The sequence below is a fragment of the Microtus ochrogaster genome, chromosome 10, assembly GCF_000317375.1.
Source record: "Microtus ochrogaster isolate Prairie Vole_2 chromosome 10, MicOch1.0, whole genome shotgun sequence".
NCBI lineage: Eukaryota > Metazoa > Chordata > Mammalia > Rodentia > Cricetidae > Microtus > Microtus ochrogaster.
The window spans coordinates 70,037,669-70,064,398 of NC_022016.1; the positions used below are offsets into that span (position 1 = coordinate 70,037,669).

Sequence of the window (26,730 nt, forward strand, 5' to 3'; positions counted from 1 at the left end):
AGGTGCTAAAATAGGACAACCTAGCCAAAGACTAGGAAGCCCTGGGTGGGAAGCGCTCCTCTTTTAAAAAGCGTGATAAAATATTTCATGAAAAGGAATGGATATGAGTTCCTCATGTGTAGATTTTGTTAGGAAGAGTTCAGGAAAAAGCCTTTGCTTTTTCTATCACTCCCTCTCATATTTAATCACATGACCCAGAACTACAATGCCCAGAAACCTCTGAGTCTGCCCCAGTGGTGCTGTGCAAATGTACTTTTCTTGTGAGCCGAAATGGGAAGCTTGATGTTGGCTGTTAGAGACTGGCTGGTTCAGTTTGGCACTATTTGGGTTATCATTCTCTCAAAATGTCTACATCCAAAGGATGTGCATCTAAGCCTTCAGAGCCCTGTGATGGCTGCTGTTTCATACTCCTTGCCTCTGGGGTGTTGGGGGTGGGTGGGACTTAAGAGCATGTGTTGTGTCCATCAATCATTAGCCCTCTCTACCTGTTGCATGGCACCTGACTACTTCACCACTGTTGGGCCATAATTTTCATTCTGGCGTTTTGCTGATCACCCCAGTAGCATATTCAACTAATTCGTATGTTAGCAGATTGAGTGCAAATCTGAGCAAATGTATACACAGTGCAGATATCCTTATGTCAAGCAGTCTTCGATTATTCCTAGCTTTGGTCAATACCTAGAGAATTCTGAAGTCTCCTAATTAGCTGAAATTGGCTAGATTAAAGAAGTATTAATCAATAGTGTTACTAAGATCCTGACTTCTCCAAACAGGCTTTTTGTTATATGATAAGGTCTCAGTAGAAGGTCATTTTAAATTATGGTTTTCATTTGAAATGCTTCGTTTATCTTTCCCACAATTCTTGTTATACTCCTCAGCCTGGGGAACCATCTAAAATGTCAGCCAGCAGCTGTATAAGTACAACGTGTCACGCACGTAACCAGGGTGACATGGCACCACATCACACATATTGTGGGAATGGTCATGCAGGCTACAGTGAACAGCGAAAGAGTTTAGGCACCAAGGAACCACAAGAAACCTCCATGTCACCGTGAACCCACAGTGCGGAAGAGCCTGAGTTCGGACTTAAAATTCCAAAATAAAACCTATCTTCAAACACAAATCCTATGGCCTCGAGTGTCCACTAGGTCACAGACATGTGTCATTTCTAGTCGCCCCTCTTCAACGGTGGAAAGCCTTGATTTCCCAGAGGCTCAAAGACTTGCACAATTTCTCAGACTACGCTACAGTGTGGGAGTTTATTCCCAGGTTTGAGAGAACAATCAGCTGCTTTTATATCACATGCAGTAGAAGCTACTGACTTCTCTGGCAGGGCTTCTTTTGTGTCATCAGAATCCACTAGAAGGGCAAGTCTGCAATGAACATCCCCTCTTCTCCAGAAAAAGAGCTAGGTGTCCATCTCTGGAATTTCCGTCATCCCAACAAAACTATACATTTCAGGGATAAATCTATGGTGAAGGCGTGTGTCCATCTTGTCTCAATTACGGTGGCTATCACAGGAAAACAATATGCAGAATATAGCCATCTCCTCTAATAGGCTACAAATAACTGGAGACACTTGGTTTCATCCTTTATAGTTTACGAATTTGTTCAAACCTTCCATCTCTGGCAGATTCTTTTCAATGTGGATGTGACACATACCAAAAGAGACAAGATACTTGTTCCAGGAGAGAAAAAAGGATAAGGCTGTGTAGCTCAGGGTTTTAATTTTCATGATAGACCCCAGAGGTGACCTTGAAACTTGACAGACTGTTGGGCTGAAGCAGCCCTGAGAAATATTCATCCAGAGGAGTGATTCTTAAAGTAGCTCTGAAACCTCCCACTGTCCCGTGCGTCTCAGAGAGCAAGAGAAAGACAGCAGCTGAAAACAGCATAGCTAATGGCAGACCCATTAGAGACTCCATGAGCACCTCAGGACAGTAGAGCAGTAATCTCAAAACGGAGTTATGTAGATCTGTATAGCTGCAGCAACAGTAGACATCTTAAGAAGGTGGAATTTACAATATCTCGAGCAGTGTTATCGTCTGAAAATAGGAATCCGTTCTTAAAGGAACTGGGTTGCTGTGTGTGACAGGACACACAAGGACTGCCCAGGCAACATTGCAAGACCCTGTCGTAGAAACTAAGGGCTGGGGATGTAACCCTATGGTAGAATGCTTGCCATGACCAATCTTTATGGACTAAGAAGTGAAGAATGTTTGGGGTGTTGAACCTTGTTTTGTGTAATTGCCTCCGGAAGAACTGGAGATCGTCAACCACAGATTTTGTTTTCCACTAGGAGAGGACTCCAGACTCAGATCCATGCATCTGATTCAATATTTCTATTTTTTTAATAGTATAAATTGCACGGTTTCTAGATGGGTATTTCTTTTAAAAGTGTTTTAGTCACTTGCTTTAGAGTCATATTAAAATTCTGTGGCCTTGGGGAGATAAAAAAGTAACTCAAGACTAAGCCTTGATTCCTTAATTCTTTTTCTCAATTGCCTCAATGATTTGTTGGTTATGGAGGTCAGCTGTTTTTCACTGTGAGGCCAGCACTCCAACTCTACCAAAACACCTCTGCAGATTAGAAGGAAGAAGTCTGTTCAGAGCTCCAAGAATGCTTAAGGGTCTTTTATTTCTCAAAAGAAGGAAAAAAATCTCTCTTTAAGAACTAGGTGGAAAATTGTAATTATCTAAAAGTGTATATAGCTTTTCACACTGATTGTCATGAGGAGAGTACAGCTTTGAAACTCCTTGTGAAGGATTTGGATATGTAATATCTGAAAAACACATATACTCAAAAAAGTTTCTTCTGAATTTCACATTTAAAAGAGTATCTTGAATTTTTATCTACCAAACCTAGCAATTCTACACATGCAGAAGGACAAATATCTACAATAAATAACAAACATTGTATAATATAATACACTTGCGTAATTTAGAAATATGTTACATAAAATGCTGTGATTATGTGAACGCTTAGAAAGATTCGCAGTATTTTTTTTTTTTGTCTATTTAATTGTGTCACTGCAGAAATTTAGGAGGGAATGTGGTCATGAGAACTTTCTGTAAAGATTCTTATGGGGATTACTTCAAGGCTAAGAAGCATTTCAGCATTCAGATAATATGTGTCATATTTTCTCCTGAAAAGATTTCAAGAATCATAAAAAAAAAAAACAGGAAAGTAAAGAACCGGTAAGGAGAAAGACCCTCAAGAGTAAGAAGCTGGTGTCAACCCGCCTAACCACGGTATACTGTCCCCAGTTCTCTCTTTCCAGTTCTCTGTACGAAAGCATTGATGTTTTGTCCCTACTTTGCCTTTCATACATCCCTGGAGCAAACACTCGTCTTCTAGCTGGTGGACAAAACTGGCTTTGTGCATCAGAAATACCAGCACTCTGTGGCAAAACTGTGCCGACAAGATTCATGCTCACTTTTCCTGGGATTCCTACCTATCTTCAATCACTACATCCTTGGGGAGCTAGAAAGAGAAACGACTCTGTTCTCAGTTCGCTGCAGAAGAGAGTCTCTCTGATGGGACCACAGAGCGGTGAACATTACCTAACCCTGTGCCCCCAGTCCGGAGTTTGCTCGCAGAAGAATATCTTGGCAGGCATGACCCACCCTGGAACTGTGCTTTCTGGCTCAGCTACTCCAGCGCAAAGGGGGCATGGCATGGCTGTGGCTGCAGCTCCTGTGTCCATTCAGTTACTAACCCACTCAGTGCTTTTTCACGTGCCCCTCAAATAAGATGAACACATCATTAACAAAGCAGGGCATGGAGTTTCGAAGGGGCCATAGGAGAACAGGCTGGTGGAAGCATAGCGCCAGACAACCTGAGCTGTTAACAGCGGAGGAAATGGTGGACTTCACTAGGGAGGGGTTTTAAAGTGCTACACTGTATCCTCACTCCAGATTTCGCTTTCTGTTTTATTTTTAAGTCAGATTAAAAAAAAATAGTAAGGACTTCAGATATCAACTATCTCACCCCGTTAAAGAAACAGAGACATAAGAAGCCAATTAATTTCCCACGAGGCTACAAATCGCTTGCAGTCATCTCTCAATAACCTAGGTCAACGTCTTCTCTCTCTGCCACGATGAGCGTTCTGTGATCTCATGAGGGACTGTCAGCCTCTCCACTTCCCTGATACTCGGGAATCCCTATAAAATTATGACTAACAACAGTATAAAATATGAGTCAAAAGTTAGTCCCTAAAAAAAAAAAAAAAAGTCATTGTGACTTTAATGACTTTGGCAGTTGTTTCAAACTGCGAAAACAGGAAGATCCTACACAATAAGGCGCCTGTCTCACAGCTGGGCTCATACGTAGATGGCCACCCACAGGAGCAATGACTAGAGCTGCCTTCCTCTGTTTGGCACCTTCCCCCCCCCCATCCTTAAAACTCTCTGTCACTGCCTTCATCAGGTTATCATTGAGAAAAAGTACTGACTTTTTGCTAGGTCTTTGAAGAGGTAGATATTTAACCCATTACTTTCTTGATATTTTTGATGGTGAAGAATCGCCCCTAGCAAACCCAGATTGGTTTAAAAGCAGCGGCTCTTTCACATCCTCAACATGAGCTCCTTGTACCATCTGCCTTCTGGCTTTCTTTTTCTTCTGAGAAGCATACTATGACCAACATCCCACCCTTCCCTGGGAAGACATTCAGAGCTCAGAACACAGCCTGCTGATCTGTGCACAAACCTGAAGCTCCTCTTTTGAGAAGGAGTAGAAAATGGTGATGTGTTTCCATCACTTTAAAGGAGAGTGGCTCAGAAGCTGAAGGAAAACTGAAGGGATCTGACAAAATTTAATTTCAGATATTTTCTAAGTAACTTCTTGCAACTTAGAAGCAAGGAAGTCTGTGTTGTACAACAGAAGTACTTATTATTTGTCATACCGGGAACATGAAAATTAAATAAATTAAAAGAAGACCATTAAAAAGTCACAGATTATTTTTTTACAAAGAAAGAATATTCTAGAAAAATAGCCCTATGTTATTTATAGAAAATGATAGCTCTTCTCTTTTCAAAATGGAACTGTAATTTCTTAGCACTGTTTGTAGATCTGGTGTTGGGCAGACACAGCTTGAGGGAGATGTGGGGAAGTTTGTGTTCTAAGGGTTCATTCACAAACTTTGTCTGTGCTGAGAAGGGAATCTGGCCGTTTCCCCTGGGAACATTATTTCTAGGTAGACTCTGTAACAAGGCTTTCTTGTGAAGACAGATTATTAAAGAAAAATAGGATCTCTGTCCAGGAGACGTGAGAACTCACTTGTCTTTGAAATAGCACCCTCCGGTTTGTAAATTCTCCACTGCCTTTGGATAATTAAATTGGTGAGGTAAATAAATTTATTTCCTTTCAGTCCTGCAAGTCCCTGGGCCATGATTTCATTCAGGATCCATTTTACCTTCGTATTGAAACAGTTAACTGGGTAAGGCGACAGGGAGGCTCCAAGGCTGTGGAGCTCTGAGTTAGGACAAATACCTCTCCCCTTAGTAGTGGTTTATTCTTAGAAACAGAAGTATGTCCATCTTCTCCCATTGACCTCAGCAGTATAGAAAGAGTTTTATTTTTCCGGGAGGAGCTAGTTGCTGGTCAATACTGTAGCCAAGCTGTAGGAGGCTGGTCTAGAATCTATCACACAATCTTGAGAACTTAAAGTGGAAAGATGGGCTGGGAGTCTTATGTGCCCTTCTCATTTCACAGAAGAGAGTTGAAGTGATGTCACAAGGCCAGTCATACAGACAAGATGAAAGTTGAGGTCCAGTTGCTGTGTCATGGATACCCGTAGCATGCCAGAAGCAGCTCCCATATGGAATTCAGACATTGAAAACCTACCTACCCTGAATTCTCCAACTGTCCTATCAGCTGTCACCTCAACATATCAGCTCCAGTCCTTGGCTTGTCCAGTCACCAGGGTTAGCCCTACCCTTATGACTTTGCCTTTCTAGAAGGCCACATCTGCCTTTCTCCGTCTTTCAGAGCCTTAAACAAGTAGGCCTTCATAAGTATTTTTTGATGACAGCAATAATTGCCTTAGTCAGTGTGGTAAGGCCCTCCCTTGCGGAGGAAAACCAGTGGTGGTTGCTAAGCAACATTTAAAAGGTCTAGATTGGTTTCTGACCCTGGATGGCCTCCATTTGTATACTTCATCATGTGTATTTTATGGTTACCTTGGGATGACTTTGGGAAACTTTTTTTTGGTGTGCGTCGCCCTGCCCTTGGTCAAAAGATCATAGGAGAATCCATGTAGGCATGGGAAAAGGGGAGATGACATTCCTCTGTTTGCTTGCATGAGTACACCGAGCCCTTCTGTAAAGACAGAGAAGCTGTGTAGTTTACTCAGCCCCATGGCTGAAAACCACCATCTTCTACCAAACAGACTGATGTACCATACATCCCAACAGGATCCTATGGCGAAGGGAAGTTATAGGGAGAAAGAGGATAGGGAGAGGTATCTTGCCATATATGATGGTTTTCCAATCTGTTCGCATCTCCTGAGCAGAGCAGCCAACCACAGCACTTAAGGAGCCCTCTTCGCCCTCTTTAGCCTGTTGCCTGCGGACTAGCCAAGGTATCTTAACAAACCTGCCTATTCTACTAGAATGAAAGTTGACTAAAACCGTAAAAGGACTCCTTGTTTGACCATTTGCTTTATCCACCCCCCCCCCATGCACACACACTTTGCCTGGCCATTTCAGCTATTCCATTAATGTTTGTTCAAAACATGATAGAATGCCTTTATTGGAGTAGTATAAGCCTAGTCAACTCCAAAATGTTTGCAAATATTTCATAGAAACCAAAATGAGGGCAACTGCTTGACTATTATATTTGGTTAAGTCTTGTGCATGGGGGGACAATAGCTACAGAAGAAATCGTCTGTCTCCAAGTCATTATGTAAGATATTTTTACTATAGTTTAAGCAAAATTTGTTTCTTTTCTAAAGGCCAGCAGACCAATCAGCACTTATAAATCTGTCTTTTCTAACCTCTCCATCTTCAGTCAGGGCTGGTTTTGTGACTTGAAGGTGAGAGGCCATTGTGACAGTTATATCTTTAAAAAAAGTAACTTGAAATTTATGCAATTCACCTGGAGTTCAAAATTGCACTGAGGTTCAACATGTCAGCCTACGAAGCAGAAACGATTGACTCAGAGATGTCTGGTTACTTGTGAAAACACACACATACGCAAGCAGGGCTACCCAGAAAGAGACAGGTTGTGCCTCAGAGGACAGCCTGTGGTACAGGGAGCCAACATGCAGAGACCCAGATTCGGGCTGGCTTCACCTCAAAAGGCAGCTCTCTGGGAGAAGCAGTGGTTTGACCTGAGTCTTAGAGCCCTGAAGTGAAGCTATTGTCAGATACAGGATGCTCATTTGGAAGGGGAATGCCTTACAGGAAAGAGAGCCAATTACAAGTTCAGGCTGTTGCCATGGTGCTTTGCTGATCCTTCAACGTGCAGCATAGGAACTCCCTGGAAGGCTAGGGATATAGGGGCCTAGGGGAGCGCGGGGGCGGGAGGGGGGGAGTGGAGCTTGCTTGGTCAGGGCTTCTCACTGCCTGTGCTGTAATGCTGACAAGGAGGGACTGGCAGAGGAGCCAGGAAAAGAATGACATTTTCAACACATCCCAACTTGCCAAAATGAAACTAAAATAATTTTAACTGTGAAATGTTTCTAACATGAAATATAAGACGTAGCAGCACTAAAATATCCAATAAGCATAACTCCAAATAATTCCTTGTTCGTTCAGCTAATGTTATCTCATATTTCCTAATGTACTTGAGAATCCTACGTAGAAAGGAAAGGTTAAATGAATTTAATCCATTTGCTGAATATGACCTAATAAGCATAATAATGAACCGGCTGAGTGCAGAAAATGGCACATTTTGGATGAAATACTTTTTGCGTCAAACGAATTAATTCTCTCCTCCTTCATTTTACTGTGAAAAGAGGCTAAATGCATCAGCATCCCAGTTGGTGGGCAAATAATGTTCCTAAAGCAGGTTAAAAAGAAATTCTTCTATACTGGAAGCCGAGTCAGATAACAGCTACAGTTCCAACCTTTTCCAATTTAAAAAAAAAAATTCTAAGAGCCAATTAATCAAATGTTCGTCCACTTGGGAGCAATTACAATAGCTGAGCACTGTGTCAGGCTGCTTCTGCAGAGGGCTGGCTGTCTGCAGAGGAAGAGAGAGTTAAAGAACACCTAGCTGGAATGGGGGGAGGGTAGGACCTCGGATTTACTTAAATATTCATGGGGCTTCCTCCATTTTAATCTTCTCCTTTTTAAAAGATGGCTGTTTCCCAGGCAGACAGCTCCCGGGGGAAAGAGATTCCCTGCTCCCTAACAGAGTTGGACTAACGTAGGGTGGGAACCCCTCCGGGCATCAGGACTGCTGACTGATGGACTGTTTCAAGCCGGCCAGCTGAATACATTTGGACCGGCGCTCCTTCCTTAGTACAATTCCTGGTTTCGTGACTCTCTTCTGCCTGCAGTGCACAGGCTTCTTGCAGGAATGCCGTGTGACTGAAGATGGGTTTGCCGTGGATTAGGAAACACCGCTCATTTGCAAGGCTTTGTCTTTTCTAAGTTTTGGTTTTCTAACCACTGGATCTGCCTCGTTTTTTTGCTGATCCTCTGGGGATTGCTCTCCTAGAACTGAATTCTTTCAAAGGGATTTGTGGACTGTGGTGGCGTGAAGAAGAGCCTCCAAAATGCCTGAGGCAAACTATTTGTTATCTGTCTCTTGGGGTTATATCAAGGTGGGTCGATTTGATTGTGTTCTGTGTCTTTGGTAGAATCCGATGCTTTGCCATCCGTCTGTTTTCTGTGGAGTAGAAAGCATTGGCAGTGACTGAGTTTGTGTACACATTTAATCCACTGGGGCGTCTTATGAAATAAGGGCATGTTTTATTGTATGGTTTTAATGTACGTAATATGTTTCAATTCTGCTTTCTCTCAACTGTTTTAAAAGGATGCTTCCCCCCCTCCCTTCCATTTTCCATTAAACTTTTCACTTAATTTGCTCTCGCTGAATATGTTATCACCTCAGATATTTGGGGGGCATATTTCCAATTTTTAAAAGTAGCAATATTGTCAAGTAATTATTTTCATATCAGATTATTTTGATCTGCATTAAAATTCCTTTCCCTGAGTTTGCAAGCTCAAAAGAAATCGGTGATCTTAAGGAAATTTAAAAACATCTTTGTTTTTGTTTTACAGTGGTGTTGGAATGGTTTCAAACTGAGGGGACATTATGATGCGCAGCGTAGCTTTTGTTAATATAATGAGATTGGCTGTATAGTCTCTTGGTTCCTAGAAAGTAAAGTTGGAAATACAGTGATCAAATGCTCTTTCCTAGGTCCTTAATACTTTTTCTTTTCTCTATGAACAGTTCAAAAGGATGCTGAACCGGGAGCTGACACATCTCTCGGAGATGAGCAGATCAGGGAACCAGGTGTCGGAATACATTTCAAACACATTCTTAGGTAAGACGCTAACAGGAACCCCACTGAGCTTCTGCAGGGAGAATTTCTACAACCGGTCAAGGGTATCCTTGTGAATTTGGAGTGTGGTTAAGCACAGAAAACAAATCCATCCAAGATAAGAGCTAAAGCTAATCTCTAAAGGAAAACAATAAACCCAGGAAGGTAGTATTTTTGAAATGATAATACCTGTTGTATAGAGCAGGTTGTTATGGGTTGATTGCATCTGCATGACTGCACATTACTGTACCCCTCACTATAGGGACCTGCAGAGCAGCTGAAAGCCCAATACCCAAACCCAGAAGCTGCTCTATCAGCATCTCTAAAATCAGATTTTTTTCTCTATTCTTCCAGTAACTAGGCTTTGAGGTATTTTCTAAGGGCTGTGCTACCTCCACAGAGTCCATGAAAGGGCATTCTGGAAATAATTTGACTGTTGCTTTGCTAGGTGTGTGTGTGTGTGTGTGTGTGTGTGTGTGTGTGTGTGTGTGCGTGCGCACGCGTGCACAAGGAGGTGTTCCATGTTTAAGAAACTTTGTCTTCTCTAAGCAACACCACTGTCTTTTCATTCTGATCCCTGACTGTTCTCTGACATTATGTGGACGGTATTTAACACATAACACTGGTCATAGGTTTCCAGAGACAGTCTTCAATTCTTCCCTGGGCTTTGTTTGACTCTTAGGAATTTCTGATCTCAGGCTGAGGGGTAACTTTTGTATCATAGTACCTGTTTTAATTTAATGAGGCCCGCAGAATCGGGGGCATGTGTACCTCAAAACCACATGGGAAGCCTCTAGATCCTGATCCTGCTGGCTCTGAAACATCCTCGCCTCTGTAGCTCCATTTTTTTCCCAAGGAAATGACCCGTTCTTGCAGCTGAGCATCCCAGCTTCCTTTTTGGCACAGCCTCTTATTAAATGAGCATTTGCCTTGCTACCTTCCAGAACACAGTCCGCCTGCAGCTTTGTTTAAAGAGCAGGTCCCATTTCTTTCACTTGGATGCAGTTCCACTCGACAGCACAGCAGTGGGCTTTCTCATGGGTCCAGCATGACTGTGCTGCCCCTGGTCATCCAGCGGATCCCATAAACTGCGCGTCAGCCGCAGAGGCCATCCTCACCACTGCCACGTGTGGGTGCCCTCCAACACCTGCTGTCCCCAGCTGCAGTTGCAACAACCTTTGACAGAGAACAAAGGGGAGGAATTTTTACACATACCCAGTCTTCCAGAGGTGGCTAGAATCTAAGCAAAGAGGAGGCATAACCCCTAATTCTTTCCTTCCCCGGGCTTTCCCCTCTATCTCTGAACACAGGAATCCTCCCCTCCGTGTCTCAGATACATATCTTGGTTCATGAAAATTTCAGTTATTTTCCATGAGCTGGGCACTGTTTTCAGGACACTTGACAGGTATTGACAACAGGAGAGAAGAGTGAAATCAGAGCTTCCTTTCCGTACATATAGCTTTTATAATCCCGGGGCTTCTGTGGGTTAGAGTTTCCCTTATAGAGATTAGGGTTAAAGGCCCGTAAAATCTCTGAGCCCTTGGTCAGGTCAGGATGGAAGCAGGCTTCCCAGTGTCCCTCTGAGGACCACTTGCTAAGGATCAGAAAAATATTTTATTGTCCTAAGTAATTTTTTTTTAAAAAAATCAGCAGTATCTATCAAGAAGAAGAGCTGATAAGTTTTTAGTTTCAATCTTTCCATCCTAAGACTAGACAAATACCTATCCTTCCATGAATAATCTGTTGGGTATCTGGGCACGCTCCCTCAGGAAAATTTAGCTTCTCTTTGTTCAAAAAACTAAATTATCCAGAGAAAATATTCAAGAAGAGTTACTGAAATGCCAGTCCTTTGTGTTAGAAGGGTAGTGTGTGTGCGCGCGCGCGCGTGTGTGTGTGTGTGTGTGTGTATGCTCACACGTATGCGTGCACACATGCACGTGCATGTGCAAGCACACACACACATTTGGATGTGTACATGGCAAATGAGAAGATTCTTAGAAAAACACAGGAAAAAGATGCAAACACAAGAGGCATCAGCTGCTTCATGTGAAGTCTGAGAACCCCAGCAGAGATGCAATCCTCCTCTCCCAACGTTGGCGCTGTGAGTCTGTCACAGGGTGAGTTGCTCCACAGCTCCCCACAGACATACTTGACCCTCTGTCACAAGCTCCAGACATGCAATTTGTACAGAAAATCAAAGCTTGCTTCTGAACTGCAAATGCAGGGTCTGGGACTCTTGGCCCTGTCTGAAGGGGAAGGGAGTGTCCCTGAAGGCCCAGAAGCCCTCCGCATAAACTGTCGTTATCTGGTGGGGACCCTCATGATACATTTCCTCATTTTACAGGAAACAGAATTGAAGTTAAGAAAAATAAAGTAATCTAACCAAAGTCACTTGGCTAATATTTTTTCTGAGGCAGAGCTGACTCTCTGGGAGTTTAGAAGTAAACACCAGATATTATCCCTCCATAATAGAAATTCTTAAGAGCATAAGGGATAGGATCCCATTTGTGAGTGTGGTATGGATACTATTCCAGAGGTTTTTTTCTTTAGAAATCAGGATGGCTGGAAATAAAAATAAGGGGTTAACAGTTTCTAGTTATAGAAAAGACTTTCTGAACATGGCAATCATCGCAGAACAAGATGAGATGACCATCTCATTTGAAGTTAAACTTAAAAACAATATCCCAGCAAGAGTGGGAAGGTGTTAAAACCTGCTATGCAGAAAGGAAGGAATCTCCTAACCCTGGTGTCTGTGAACCTTGTCGAGGTTTTCCTGTCTGCAAAGACAATGTTCGGGTGGGGTGTAGAAAACCAGGCAATAAGTCATGGACCGATCTTGGCCCTTACTAATGGTATTATATGAAAATGGGCTTTCATGTTGCTGGGGAGAGTGGAATTTAGAGTATCTAATCTCAGGAGAACTGAATAGGGTATAGGTGGAGACCACACATATAAAGCAAGATTTTTACAGGTTGTATTAAAAACTAGTTAATATTTTTACAGGTAAAGAACATTTTCTTTTTGAATTTACTTAACATCTCAACTCGAAAGCTAGAACTTTTAATGTTTGAGGAAAAGAATTTCACAATTTTCGTGATCATAGGATGGTGGACTCTAGCAAAGAAAATACTTCAAATTATACCACCAGCAGTGTTTGGATAAGAGCAGTTTCTGTATTTGCCTGATTGTTTTTGCGCGTGCATTGCAGTAGCCAACAGTGTCCCCATCACAGTCCACCCACTAGAAGTGTTAATGCACTGAGAGTTTCTTGCCATTTTTGAGTCTCTGCTTCAGGTTGTTTCCACAGTGGGCTGGCTCCATGCTCACCAGAGGAAATTCCGAATAGGGAAGCCTGTCACTTGTTCCAGTGCTTGCATAGGGGAACACCCATGAATGTCACTGGTACCCCTGTGGCTACTGCTCCTCCTTATTGCCGAGTTCTGGACAGAGCAGTTTTCCTGCTCAATTACTTATGGGTGCAAGGGAACCTTTAATTAACCCAAACCAGGAAAGCTGCTGGTTCCCCTAGAGATGCTCCAATCTGCAGAGGCACCGGGGAACCTAAAACCCTTTTCCCCAAATGTGAAAAATGGTAGTTGGGAAAAGGGAGGGGTGTTGTGACCTTTCATTTTCGCAAGAAGTGGTAGTTATTAGCAATGAAATGACAGAGAGAAAGAAAGGAAGGGAATTTCAAAATTAAAATAACATAGAGTTTCCACACCAGCCACTGTGTGGCAGGAAAAAGATTTTTAACAGAAACCCAAGGCCTGGACCCTGGGCTATTAGGCCACTGTGTACAAAGTAGTTAAAGAAGAAATAACTGTTCCGTAGGTTGTCCCTTGAGTTTGGACAAGTTGCTGACTTCATCTGAGAAGCCAGTGTGGAATTGTTATTTGTTCCCAAATCTACTTCTGATCATCAAGACAGCAGGAGAATTTTATTTGAAAGTGTTAATTTAGTAGAGTTAGGTGGAGCCCATAGATTTGTAATTTTTTTCAAATTTCTTCAGTGCTGTTTGATACTGAATAGTTTGGAAACCTCTAAACTAATAGAAATGACTAAAATTCCTCCTCCAATCAGAAGTCACAGGCTTCTGAGCACCCTGAGGCCTTTCAGGGGCGCTGGGGATAGAAAATGCTAGATTTCCCCCAACAGCCGGGTGGTAAGCTGTGCGTGAAGCCGGTCCTTCCTTGCTTTGCTTTGATGGCATGTCTCTAGGGCCTGTCAGCAGACAAATGCCCCGAGGAGGATGCATGAGTGTGCCATCATCTGCAGGAGGCTAAAAGCAAATCCCAGCATGCCCTATGGAAGCCTGCCATTTTCAAATGGGGATGTTCTTGCCGTGCTGATTTTCGCTGTGACAAGCAAAGACAGATAAGAGTACTTTCTAGAGCCGAGTTAACTATTTCAGCCACAGGTTCCATTGAGTTCAAGGGTGAAATGAGGCAGCCATGGAACCAATCACTGCCTTTGGGCACCCACGGGCATCTCCATAGCAGGACAGAGGTGATAAGCCCTCATGAGCACCCAGCATTCATCTCCCTACAAAGGGAAATACAGTATTTTGTAGTTAATAACAATCTACAGGAAAGATTCTGCATGTGGGTAGACACTTACTTTTACTAATACTAGTTCTATGGCTACCTTGTAAGTATAAAGGAAAACTAGCTGAGATGGTTATCAATAGTTAATAAACATAAACATCTTAAGCACTAAAGTGCCTATTATGGATGAGAGACCTTATTATTTATAAGCAAAATTAATAGGCACAAAACATGAAGAAATCGAATTATGGTATTGTTCCAAACCTCAAATGGTAATGAACTAAAGCTTTAGAGTAATTACTTGAAGGTTATGAAACCATCTATTTTTCTAACATTTATTCTCTTATTTAAACTGAGCCTGGTTGAAACCATATGAATTCTTACATGGGCAAAAAGAATAGAAATACAATAAAAAGAGCAGAGCATAAGTTTGCTTTTGTTAAACTAGGTTTGTGTTTTACAATGAACCTATTGTTGTTGTTTGTTTTAAGATGGGGGCTCATGTAGCCTAGGCTAGAGCCTCCAATTCATCTTGTAGGTCTTTGAACCCTTGTCTTTCTGCCTCTGCCTCCTCTGTGCTGGGATTATAGGCCCATGCCACTCCATCCACTACTAAACATTTTATATTTATTTATTTATTTGTTTTTTTAGTTTTTGGGTTTTAGTTTTTGGGTTTTCAAGACAGGTTTTCTCTGTGTAGCTTTGGCTGTCCTGGAACTCGCTGTAGACCAGGCTGGCCTCAAACTCACAATGATCTACCTGCTTATGCCTCCCAAGTGATGAACATTTTATATACAAAAATACATTACTCACATTAATGAATCATCTGTATATAAGTATTGATGCTCCACTTTAAAAATATGAGTGTGATTCTAGGCAGCCCTGAAAACAGAACTGGCTAAGGTCTTAACTCTGCTACTTATTAGATAAGTTACCTGGTCCACTGGGCCTCAGTTTACTTCTGCAGGAACATGGAATGGCTCATATGTCTCTCCTGCCTCACAGGACCATCTGCAGGTCCAGAGAGGTCACGCTCCAAGAGTTCTGTATGAAATTGAAGCCCCAGTACACATGGTTCATGTTGTTCTGGATATCACTGTCTGCTCATTGGTACATGTGTGCTCAAAAGCATGTTCCCTGTTCTGTTGCAGACAAGCAGAATGATGTGGAAATACCATCTCCCACCCAGAAGGATAGAGAGAAGAAGAAAAAGCAGCAGCTCATGACCCAGATAAGCGGAGTGAAGAAACTGATGCATAGCTCAAGCCTGAACAACACAAGCATCTCACGCTTCGGAGTCAACACGGAAAATGAAGATCATCTAGCCAAGGTGTGCATGAGATGAGCACGTGTGCATGCAGCTCCCCACTGCTCTCTCTCTCTCTCTCTCTCTCTCTCTCTCTCACACACACACACACATACACACACACATACACTCATGCCCACTTCATTCACCATTTAGAAAAGAGGAATCGCATATGTTTAACAGTTGAGTTTTAGGGAGAGGAAGTTGCTGTAGCCTCTTGGTCCATTGTGGGAGCACCTACCTGAAGTCCTTCTGTACTGAAAGCCGGTTCCTTTTTCCTGAGTATAGGCTCAGTAATGCAGGGTTCCTTGTGGATACAGCATCCTGCTGTGGGAGACACAAAAAGTCCAAGGGAAAGCTGGTGGGCTGGGCTGCATTGTCCCAGAGGACAGTGGGAAAAAGGATGTCAGGCACAAGCAGGGATGTCTGCCATGATTGACAGGGCTAAGGATAACATGAGGAGCAGTGATAGTGCTGACCCATACACAAAAGCACAGTCAGGGGGGAAGGGCCAGAAAATGTCCATTCCTTCTGTTGGAGGCTACACAGGTACTGCTAGTGTCCTTGCTAGCCTGGTCAAAAGGTAAAGCAAGTGTTCCTCTGAACAAAACTTCTTCCATGAGACCTGAAAGCTACCATTAGAGAAAAATTAATTAAACATCAGGTCAGTCCCATAGGCTGTTATTCAAAATAAAATAAATTACTCCCCCAAGCAGATAATTTTAGGAATACTCCCACAGTAAAGGTCTGAACAATATTTATTACAGGTCTGTGTGTGGTCCATTCCCCCTAAGATATAACCCATACCAGGCAGTTAATGCTAAGTCAGGAGTGAGCTCTACACACTCTGAGTCTCCCTGACGTGACTTCAGGGATAATGAGCAAAGGGTGGACACAGTTATGCAGTTGTTGCTGATGGGCCTTCGAGGAGCAAGGGGACAGACAGAGGGCTGGGACCAGCAGCCTGGGCTCATTTGAGATGACTTTGAAAGGAGCATCAGTTGAACACTCATGTTTGGCAAGTATGGGCCAACAACTAGTTTATAAATATAAACCCACTTGGGTATTTCTTCACAAAAGACTGTGCAGAAACCTGCAGTTACCTCATAGAAGATACCCAACCCACCATTCCGACTCTTATGCAACCAGACACTCTAAACAGATGCATGAAAAGACTCAACCACCAATTTCCCCCCACATCTCTCAAAATATTTTAAATAATTAAAAAAAATAAAACTGCTATTTTTAAATCCCTCTCATTTTGATTGCAGGAGCTGGAAGACCTGAACAAATGGGGCCTTAACATTTTCAACGTGGCTGGGTACTCACACAATCGACCCCTCACGTGCATCATGTACGCTATATTCCAGGTGAGGAAGGCGGGGCAAACACTGGTAATCCAGGAGCACAGCTCTTTATATTTTACATCCCAGGTTATTTTTATAACAGCTCCCCCTCCCATTTTTTGGACATCCACTTATTCATGCCCTTATCCATTTTACTCCGTAGGAAAGAGACCTTCTAAAGACCTTCAAAATCTCCTCCGACACCTTTGTAACCTACATGATGACTTTGGAGGACCATTACCATTCTGATGTGGCCTATCACAACAGCCTGCATGCTGCTGATGTAGCCCAGTCAACGCACGTTCTCCTTTCTACGCCAGCATTGGATGTGAGTAGTTACTATCTGTTTTGTAAACCTACCCATCCCATTTTTAAAAGTACCATAAATGTGCAGTATATTTATAAAAATGATTATTTGAATGACCCTGAGTACTGGAACTCTTTTTTTTTTTTTGATAGTATGGCATTTACCAGTTTGGGTTGGTTATAAAAATAGGTTAGCACATCTACTTTCTCCATTTTTCAGTATCAATGTAATGTTCTATGTTCCATCTTTTCCAACTGAAGATTATTTAATTATCAGATGAGGACTTGGACCCATGATTTATTTTCATCATATTCCTAGTAAGGGATGCAGTGCACCTCAAAGCATCTTCTTTAGTGTCTGTCATACAGTACGCATGCATGTATGTACTCATCTGAATTGCCCAATATGTACTCATCCCAGCCCCAAGGAGGATAAAATATATACGTGATCTGAAATGTTCTGTGTAGTCTCTGTTTTGGTTAAACTCTGGCCATCAAGAGACTCATTTTCCTAGGAATTCAAAGTAGTAACTGAGAATCAAGAGCAGATGGAAGCCAAACAAGAGAAATTGCTCCCCATACCCACACTGTGGAGATGTCTATGACTCTTCCCTTTATAAATCATGGTTTCTCGTGGGCTACTATAATTGATAATATTCCTAGCCATGCTGCCTCTGGGCAGACGACCATAGGGAATAACCAGGTACTTCCAAACTGTAGTGCCTGCTGAAAGAAAGGACCAGCCAAGTCTTGGCCAGCCAGTTTGGTAGACTCAGTTTGGGAGGTAGAGAAAGACTAAACTCTTTGCTTGACTTCCATATGATCTAAAAAAAGAGATCTAAGACAGCGCGCTAAAGTGAGATGAAACTAGGAGTGTATAATCCTCCTAAAGGGGGGAGGGTATTACTTTTACACTCATGAAGTAGGGTAGCACTATTTCCCTACTTATAGATAACTATTGTTTGGCTATAAATTAGCAATGAGTGTTGCAGACTTAGAAAAAGGAGTATGGAATTCTTGATGTGCAGTAGGATTGGTCTGTGGAGGAGAGGCAGAAAGAGGGCCAGCATTTGAATGAACAGAAGAGAGAGGCTTAAGAACCAGCAGGATTGCATGCCAAAAAAGAACTAGGTTCAAATTGCATGGGAGAGGAGGACAAAGAGGCTGTCATGGCAGTGTGAAGGAGTGAAGGGTGTGACACTGGACTTCATTTCCTAGAAATTGCTTGGATGCTTGCCTGCAGTAAAATTGCAGAGGATATGTGGATGGATTACTGATTGCAAGATGCCCTGTGAACTCACTATAAAATAAACTTTGGCAACTATTTTATCACTTGTCTTCCAAAGCTGGAGTTCAGCCTCTTCCATCCCTGGTTACTTAGTTATCTGTGAAGGTTGTTATCTGCCACCTTCCCAGAGCCAGGGTGACTTGCTTCTCTGAGTGATAACACAATCACCATACTGCCATAAATCCAAGACACCAACTACAGACATACACACATACCATCAAAATTGCTCTAATGACTTACCAAACCACAGCCTCTATGAGACCAAGATGGGATGAGCTCCAGCCATCATCCTTCTCACATCAGAGGTTACAGGGTGATAAACAGAGTCTTATCCTTAATTAAATCAACATCCTGAACTGCTGCATAAATCTGCAGTACCTCTCCCCACAAGAGTGAAATGTGGTCCTTGAAGCAGAGGAAACTGATTGAAGAGGGAGACAGGGACATTGGCCCTGGAGCTAATGGGCTCTTTTGTCCCCACAGGCTGTCTTCACAGACCTGGAAATCCTGGCTGCCATTTTTGCAGCTGCCATCCACGATGTTGATCATCCCGGAGTCTCCAACCAGTTTCTCATCAACACAAGTGAGTCCACCAATTCACAGTCATTCCAGACCTTTCTGTGATTCACTGCAGCTCTTTTTCCTCCTAATGTTTTCATTACGGGTAATAACAAGGGCAATAATGAGGTAATCCTTCCATCCCATGAAAATTGCCCAGGCCTTTCCTGGATACTGTGTCTAGCTTGTCAACACAGTGCTAGAGGTGCATGGAGAAAGGGTCAGGGGCAAGCTATTAAAAAAAAGCTCAAAAGTGTAGAAAAATGGAAAGAAAGAACAACAGATTTGGAGTTGCCCACCAAAGATAAGAAAACTTGGGGACTGTGACTCTCAGTCTTCTTTGAGGTTAACACACACACAACATAGTAAGTCATTACAGTCCCTCTGTTTTGGAAGACAGGCAGAGATGCTGGGCTTGATTGTGACAGCCTTCATATAGAAGCAACATTCCCTGAAGGAGGAGGAGGAGTCATTAAAAGGTCCACACATTCTTGTCCATCTACACTGCCTTGACGTCAGACTAGCGTGCAGCCAAGGGAAGAGCCTCGCTTGAGCAGCCTCAGGATCTATAGCTATCCCCAGGACTTTATCATGCTCAAAGCATCTGATTTCCATGCTATTGAAAGCTCATTGTCTCAGTTAATGCTCCATATATACGTGCTGAAAGATTAAACACATTTTCTTTTGATGGTGCTGGTTATCCCTTTATGATCATGATTGGTATCTAGTGCTGGCAGTTTTATAAAAGTGCTATCTGACCTTCTGTTGTCCATTTTTGTCTTTATGTTCAAAGTATCTGAGTATCCCAAGCTAGGGGTCATATTGTTTTTCCTTTTCATTTTTAATATCTTATTCTTCTATTGGAAAATATCAACCACAAACTTTGGATACCTGTTTCTTTGCATGGATTAATTTAGTTGGTTTAGCATGTTGATCATTTGTTTCACAAGAGAAAAATAGCTACCTACAGTACTGAGACATATAGAGCATGTAAATCTATGCCTTTGACTACAAGGTTAGCAGAGCAAGGGGATTTAAATGACTTCAGAGAAAGCTATGGTCTCTGAGGGAGAGACGACTAGTGTGCACTAAGAATGTACTGCATCACTCGGCTATTATTCTTGCTTAAGATAAAGCATGATTTAATGAATTTGATGACAGGATTCCTGTGTATGGTCAAAATAGAGAAAGAGCAGAACTCAAGTTGTAGTTTGGGTCCCTAAGCATTGGAGCTTCTGATACAGAAACTCAAAAGACAGAAAATTCAATATTAACGTTGTTGAGAAAAATATTCATGCTTAGCTGTCATATTCATACATCCAAAAGCTATATTATTGGGGTAAAATAAGATTTTATGTCGACACATTATCGTTTCTGAAAATCCAAGCTCACAATTGTTGGAGGTTGGGAGTATATATGAAAGTGAGCATAGTTTGAAAATCTTAATACATTTGACAATGCTTCAAAGCATTTTTTTTATCTTATTTCTTTTCAAAATGCAACATTCATGAAGACTTAAAGGAAATTGTAAGCTGAAATGAAAACATAGTTTATCTGATGTCAAATTATTCATCACATATGAAAGAGAAAAAAGTCCTTTGGGGAGGAATTTTTAGAAAGAGAAAACTCATGTAATCATATCTCCTAGAATCGCTTTTTGCTCTGCTTTTCTAGTCTGTAATGACCTATGGATGATAGCTCTTGAAACAATTTAAAAAGAGATAGATCTAATTTCACATTGAAGTAACAGCAGTGTTTGGCTTCTACAATTTTATTGCATTTTTATTTTTGTCATTTTTCCTTATTAGATTCGGAACTCGCTTTGATGTATAACGACGAGTCTGTGCTGGAGAACCACCACCTCGCTGTGGGATTCAAACTGCTACAGGAGGAACATTGCGACATCTTCCAGAATCTTAGCAAGAAGCAACGCCAGACACTCAGGAAAATGGTCATTGACATGGTAAGATGCTAGCCCACATTTATCACTTACATTTGCCATTTTCCCTCAGAGACTGACTTGATTAAGTGTCCTAATTCTGTCTCTACCCCAGGTGTTAGCAACGGACATGTCTAAACATATGAGCCTGCTGGCAGACCTCAAAACGATGGTAGAAACTAAGAAAGTGACAAGCTCGGGTGTTCTCCTTCTGGACAACTATACTGACCGGATACAGGTACCTAATGTTTAACATGAAACGAAAACAGACAGTGGCAAACAGCATCTAGAAAAAAGAGGATAGAAATTTGGTTAGCTGGATGACCTAGGATAGTACTATACCTTTGGCATCCTTTTAAAGTAAGTTAAGAAAATAGAGTTTCACTCTTCATTGAATTGTTTAGTTCTAAAAGTGAGTTGCAATGCCTGTTTGTTATAGGACGTATGTGACTATTGGTCCCCAAAACTCACATCTGAATATAAATTCCACCAACTGGAAGTTCGTTAGGTCTGTTTTGGCTAAACAAATTGTCATCAGCTGGTCTTTTTCCACACATGGAAAATCTCGAAGTAATTACTTTGGGTCATTCTTTGCATTCTTTCCAAACAGAGGAAAGAAATGTTAGCAGAATTTGGCTCCTAATACCCCTTCCAGTTTTTAAACTTAAAAACTGTCAGTTTAGGAAAATATACATGCTTCTTTTGGGGGTTCTAATGGTAAATAACCAACCCTGGCCAGCACCATTGAAATACTGCTCTTTAGATGGGTGGATTGTAATTATATTTGACTGAAATGTTCTTGGTACAGAGTGTACTAGGGTGAGAGGGATAAGATGTTCTGGTGGTATTTATACTTAGTTTTATGGGATTTTCCACAACTTGATCATTTCAGGTCCTTCGTAACATGGTACACTGTGCAGACCTAAGCAACCCCACCAAGTCCTTGGAATTGTATCGGCAATGGACTGATCGCATCATGGAGGAGTTTTTCCAACAGGGAGACAAAGAACGGGAGAGAGGAATGGAGATTAGCCCAATGTGTGATAAACATACAGCTTCCGTGGAAAAATCCCAGGTATTTTTTTTCAATGTTTTTATGAGTTGTACCAATGGTACAACTGGAGAGTTCTAGCTAAATCCTTTCTTTTAGCTAGTGTGTGTGTGTGTGTGTGTGTGTGTGTGTGTGTGTGTGTGTGTTAAAAATTACAACTACACATTTAATTCCACTATGCTCCTCATTTGTCTTCTCCATGCATGGTCTCACGGGTGGGGGATTAAGCAAAGTTTACAATTGTCTATGACCTGTTCCGAGCCAGTGGACACTCCATCCCACTGCCTAGGTTTCTCCTAGTCCCCTCCTAGGGGTTTAGCTCCTCATCTGTGCTCTCCCTTCTGTAGCTCTCTCCTTAGACAAACACAGTGTCACCATTACCAAAGATGATAAAAACAAAACAACAACAACAACAACAAACGTCTTGGCAGTGAAACGGAAAGTATCTTCCCAGTGTAAGGCACAGAAAAATAAAAAATAAAAAACAACTGTCCTTTTGGTCCATTTTGTGAACTCCTTAGTGACCCAGGTGCCCTCTCCATCATGTGGAGACCTCTTTCCAAGTACCATTTGTCACCATGCATACTGCTGCTTCCTTCATGGGCTCTGTTAAACTTTGTATGCTCAACCGGGCAAGAAGACTTTCTCACTACAAGTTCTTAGGATTTGGGGAATTTTCTCATCCCAGAACCCAAGGAATACAAAGCTAGCAATGACCTTTCATGAAAGTCGGAAGCATTTCTTACTGAAAGTAAAGCAAACAAAGAGAGGAAACGCCTGCACTATATTCTGTTACTCACGTTCGCTCATTGCTGTGAGTCTGTTTCTAGGCCCTGGAAAACACTTTGAAAATGGCCTCTAAAAATCCATTAAACCATACGTAAAGAGATAAGATAGAAAAAGGAGTGGGTAGGAGCAAAGTAATATCTGAATCATCCAGCCAAATTCTTGTAATCAAAGCAGATCAGAGCTGTCCTGACTTTATGATCTTGCTCATTAAGTTAGGAAAGAACCATTAAATGGTATACAATACACACAATCATACACACGCATGCATTCACACCCCACCACACACATAGACTCACATGCACATACCCATGTACACACACACACATACACATGGGGTGGGTGGGGGGCAGAGCCTACATATGAGCGAAGTTCTTATATATACAATCTGAATATATTAAATGACTGGCCACGTGCCATGGTATCACACAGTCATGATAGAGGAAGGTTTCCGACAGAGTGAAAAGGTAGCAACAACACAATGTCCCAAAGAGACTCTAGCTCATCTCCCTCTTGATCCCAAACTCAGCATCTCTGCAGCCCCACCCCCACCATGACAGGGGAATTCCATTCCCCCATGCAATGGTGCCTATTCTCTCTCTACCTGCCCCAAGTGCCAATGTTTCCTGTTTGTCTGAGAGGGAGGTCAGTTTCAGGTCGCTCAGCTAGCTCCTGCAGGATGTATAGCTCCCGCATAAAGCCCAGCAAAGCCCCAGCCTTGGATTTTCTGCTCTTGCACACAGGCAAAAGGAACTGCTTAATTGTTTTTATTTTCCTTCTTGCTACGGATGGAAATGCCTGTGTGCACTGTGGATCCTAAACAATAGCAGCCATACCCCACAGAGGAGGTATCTGCTTGTTTAGGGTTTGAATTGTTTTCAAGTATTTTGTTATTACTATTATTGTTGTTGTTGTTTTGTGTGAAATAGTCCTTTGCCAAGGCTTAAGAAGTTCCAGAAGAGTGGAAGGAAGGTTGGCTTCTGTCATTTGGGGGCAGAGGAATATTTTAGAGTTATCAGGGAGAGAATGTTGATTCAGAACACTTCAGATTTAGGGCTTTCTTCAGAAAATGACTCAGAGAGTCCAGTAGTGACAAAGTCATTCCAAGTTGCATCCAGACTTAGCTGGCAGACATGAAAGGAAAAACAGTATGTCACGGGGAGACAAATACAGGCCTTGGAATCAGACAAGTGGAGACTAGGTTCCACATTAACCACTTATGAGCTACATGACCTCTGGACCATGTTTAGTCTCTGAGACTCTCAGTGTCCTCCTTTGTAAACAGCAGGCAACAATACATTGCGAGATTGAGGGACGTTTGCCCATATTGTATGTAGAACAGGACCTAAGATATAGCAAATGCTCAAATAAACGAATCTCTTACTATTGGTTCCCTTAGGTTAGTCTTGACCCAGAAACCACGACAATGTGCTAGGTTCTCAAAGGCCCATGCAGTAAAGGATGTGTGGTCCTCTTTTCCTCCAGGTTGGTTTCATTGACTACATTGTCCATCCCCTGTGGGAGACCTGGGCAGACCTGGTTCAGCCGGATGCTCAAGACATTCTGGACACACTAGAAGACAACAGGAACTGGTACCAGAGTATGATTCCCCAGAGCCCCTCCCCACCCCTGGACGAGAGGAGCAGAGACTGCCAGGGTCTTATGGAGAAATTTCAATTTGAACTGACCCTTGAAGAAGAGGATTCTGAAGGACCAGAAAAGGAAGGAGAAGGCCACAGCTACTTCGGTAGCACAAAGACACTTTGTGTGATCGATCCCGAGAGCAGGGATTCCCTGGAAGAGACTGACATTGACATTGCAACAGAAGACAAGTCCCCAATCGACACATAATCTCCTTGTATGTGGAGATGAACATCCCACCTTTGACAAGCATGCCAGCCGAGTGGTAGGGCCTGCCTACCATGGCCAAGGCCTGCCCAGGACAAAGGCCTCCTTGGCCTTTTCCAGTTACTTGAGTTTGGAGCCAGAATGCGAGGCCGTGAAGCAAATAGCCCTTCCGTGCTGCCTTGCCTTGCCCGCAAGCTTGGCGGAGCCCCGCAGCTGTATGTGGTAGTGAGGCCAGTTCCCATCACAGCAAAATGGCTTGAAAGCAGAGGCCACCAAGCTGAGAGAATGCTCTGCACTAGGTGTTGGGAGGCCGTCCCAACAGGCGACTGAACTTACTAACAACTTCATTTCTAAATCTCACCCACCCCGTTGTCTGCCAACCTGTGTGCCTTTTTTGTATAACGTTTTCGTGTCTTTGAAATGCCTGTTGACTATCTAGAGTTTAGTACCAACCTCTGCACAGACACGTGTTTAAATTTGACACAAACAGTTTTTGAGTCTTTCTGGAAAAACAAAAACAGAAGGAAAGAAAACAGTCTCCCTTCTTCCTTGGGCAATATCTTTGGCTCTCCTCCAGTTAACTTTGGCAAACAGACAGGACAGATGCACTTCTAAGCACACGCCACTTCTTCTTTCTCTTTGTCCACTCGGACTCCACAGTGGTCCCTGCAACTTCGATGTTTGCCTGCCTGGAGTAATTTTCCCCTGTGAAATTTCTCTGCTTTGCTGTAAACCGATGGAGAAGGCTGAACAAACCAAGGAGCCCCGGGGGAAGCTGTGGTGTTTGCTATCCGTCTAGGTAGTGCCCAGTCACATAGGCCATGTGTGCTGCTGTGCCCCAGCCTCCATGCCTCTGTGACTTGCACATCTCCTGCTGTCCCTTCTCTCCCACCGCTCGTCACTCGAGTATACGACTTTCAACTTACTGCTGCCGTCTTCGTCTCGCACTGCCTTCCTGCACTAACACTCCTCCCTACTCCTGTTTATAACCGTGTATTTATTACATCGTGTACATATTGTAATGTTTTGTAAGTTATTAATTTATATATCTAACATTGCCTGCCAATGGTGGTGTTAAATTTGTGTAGAAAACTCTGCCTAAGAGTTGCAACCTTTTCTTGTAATGTTTTGTATTGTGTATTATATAATCCAAACATTGCTTAAGAGGAACATGAAGCCCCAGTTAGCAACGAGGACAGGAATGGCCATTGTTCCAAGGGTCTGCCCTTTCCTCGTCTGAGTCCCTAATTCTGCCCAACCCTTTGATGAGCTGGTTTTGCAAACAGGATTCTCACATTCGATACTAAATGGTTTATACTGAGGTTTATTTTGTACAGTTTGATAGGGGCTAGGAGCACTGGGATGCAGTTTTTACCCATGTTCTATCCGAGTCTCTGTACGCACGAGTTGGGTTGTCCCTGGGCTCTGCTCTAACTGTGGCTTTGGTTCTAAAAACACAACACTACATTTGCTCACAGATGATACTGAGGGTTCCCAGACTACTGACTTGGAAGAGCTAGCCTCCACACTGCTCACAGGCAGGGGGGACGCGTTCAAATTCATCATGAAAGGAAACAATATGACAATGTGAATTTTTATCGTAGAATGTGAAGTGATGTCGTAAAGTATACAAATGTGAAGCTTCTGATAACACTTGTTAGGCCTCTTCCTGGTGTCAGTTTCAGTTTGTAAACTATGTGTCATGCTTCAGTTCAGCCTCGTGACATCAGTTAAAGAAAATGGCACACACGTGCATGACCAATGGGTTCGTATGTCTGTAACACTGCGTTGCTCCAGGTAGACATTATATTGTTTTCAAAAGTTTCTCACAATGTGTGTTATAATATTATTACTATTATATATTGTGTTCAGATGCATTCTTAAGAGACTTTTATATGAGCTGAATAAACAAAGCATGAATAGACTAGACTGTAGGCCCATTCATTGCGCGGCCAGTTCTAACACATTAAAGCAGGCTTTCTTCTTCTTCCTCTTCTTGACTTCACCAAAAAGCAAACCACTTTGCTCATCGAAATCACGACTGAAGTGTCAGATTCTCCGTGTCCAAAATGTCCTGAGGCTCAAATGTAACATTTTCTTCTCAGTCGATGTTCAGGAAGGAGGGTGGCGGAGGCTAACAAACAGAACCACTTTGTTCATTTTGAACCATTTCCTTCTCCCTCTTTAGAATTCTGGAGAATTTAGTACGTTAGGTAAATAAAGCCATCCTCTGCTGGGCTCGGTCTGCTGGGACAATGACTCAC

General features: G+C 42.5%; 1 protein-coding gene across 4 annotated transcripts in view; it reads left to right on the plus strand.

Moving 5' to 3' along the window:
• Pde4b (phosphodiesterase 4B) overlaps positions 1–26,393 on the plus strand; it is a 527,196-nt gene extending 500,803 nt beyond the window's left edge. For 3 of the 4 annotated variants that reach the window (XM_026781920.1, XM_013348517.2, XM_026781921.1), the window contains 9 exons: positions 9,404–9,497; positions 15,190–15,368; positions 16,616–16,714; positions 16,854–17,018; positions 18,768–18,867; positions 20,651–20,805; positions 20,897–21,019; positions 21,674–21,856; positions 24,104–26,393. In XM_026781920.1, coding sequence (XP_026637721.1) covers positions 9,404–9,497; positions 15,190–15,368; positions 16,616–16,714; positions 16,854–17,018; positions 18,768–18,867; positions 20,651–20,805; positions 20,897–21,019; positions 21,674–21,856; positions 24,104–24,469 — 1,464 coding nt within the window. In that variant the 3' untranslated portion in view covers positions 24,470–26,393. Of the gene's footprint in view, positions 1–8,271; positions 8,772–9,403; positions 9,498–15,189; positions 15,369–16,615; positions 16,715–16,853; positions 17,019–18,767; positions 18,868–20,650; positions 20,806–20,896; positions 21,020–21,673; positions 21,857–24,103 lie in introns of those variants that run through there. The other variant, XM_005353474.3, reaches the window with a different exon arrangement.
• The last annotated feature ends 337 nt before the right edge of the window (positions 26,394–26,730 follow it).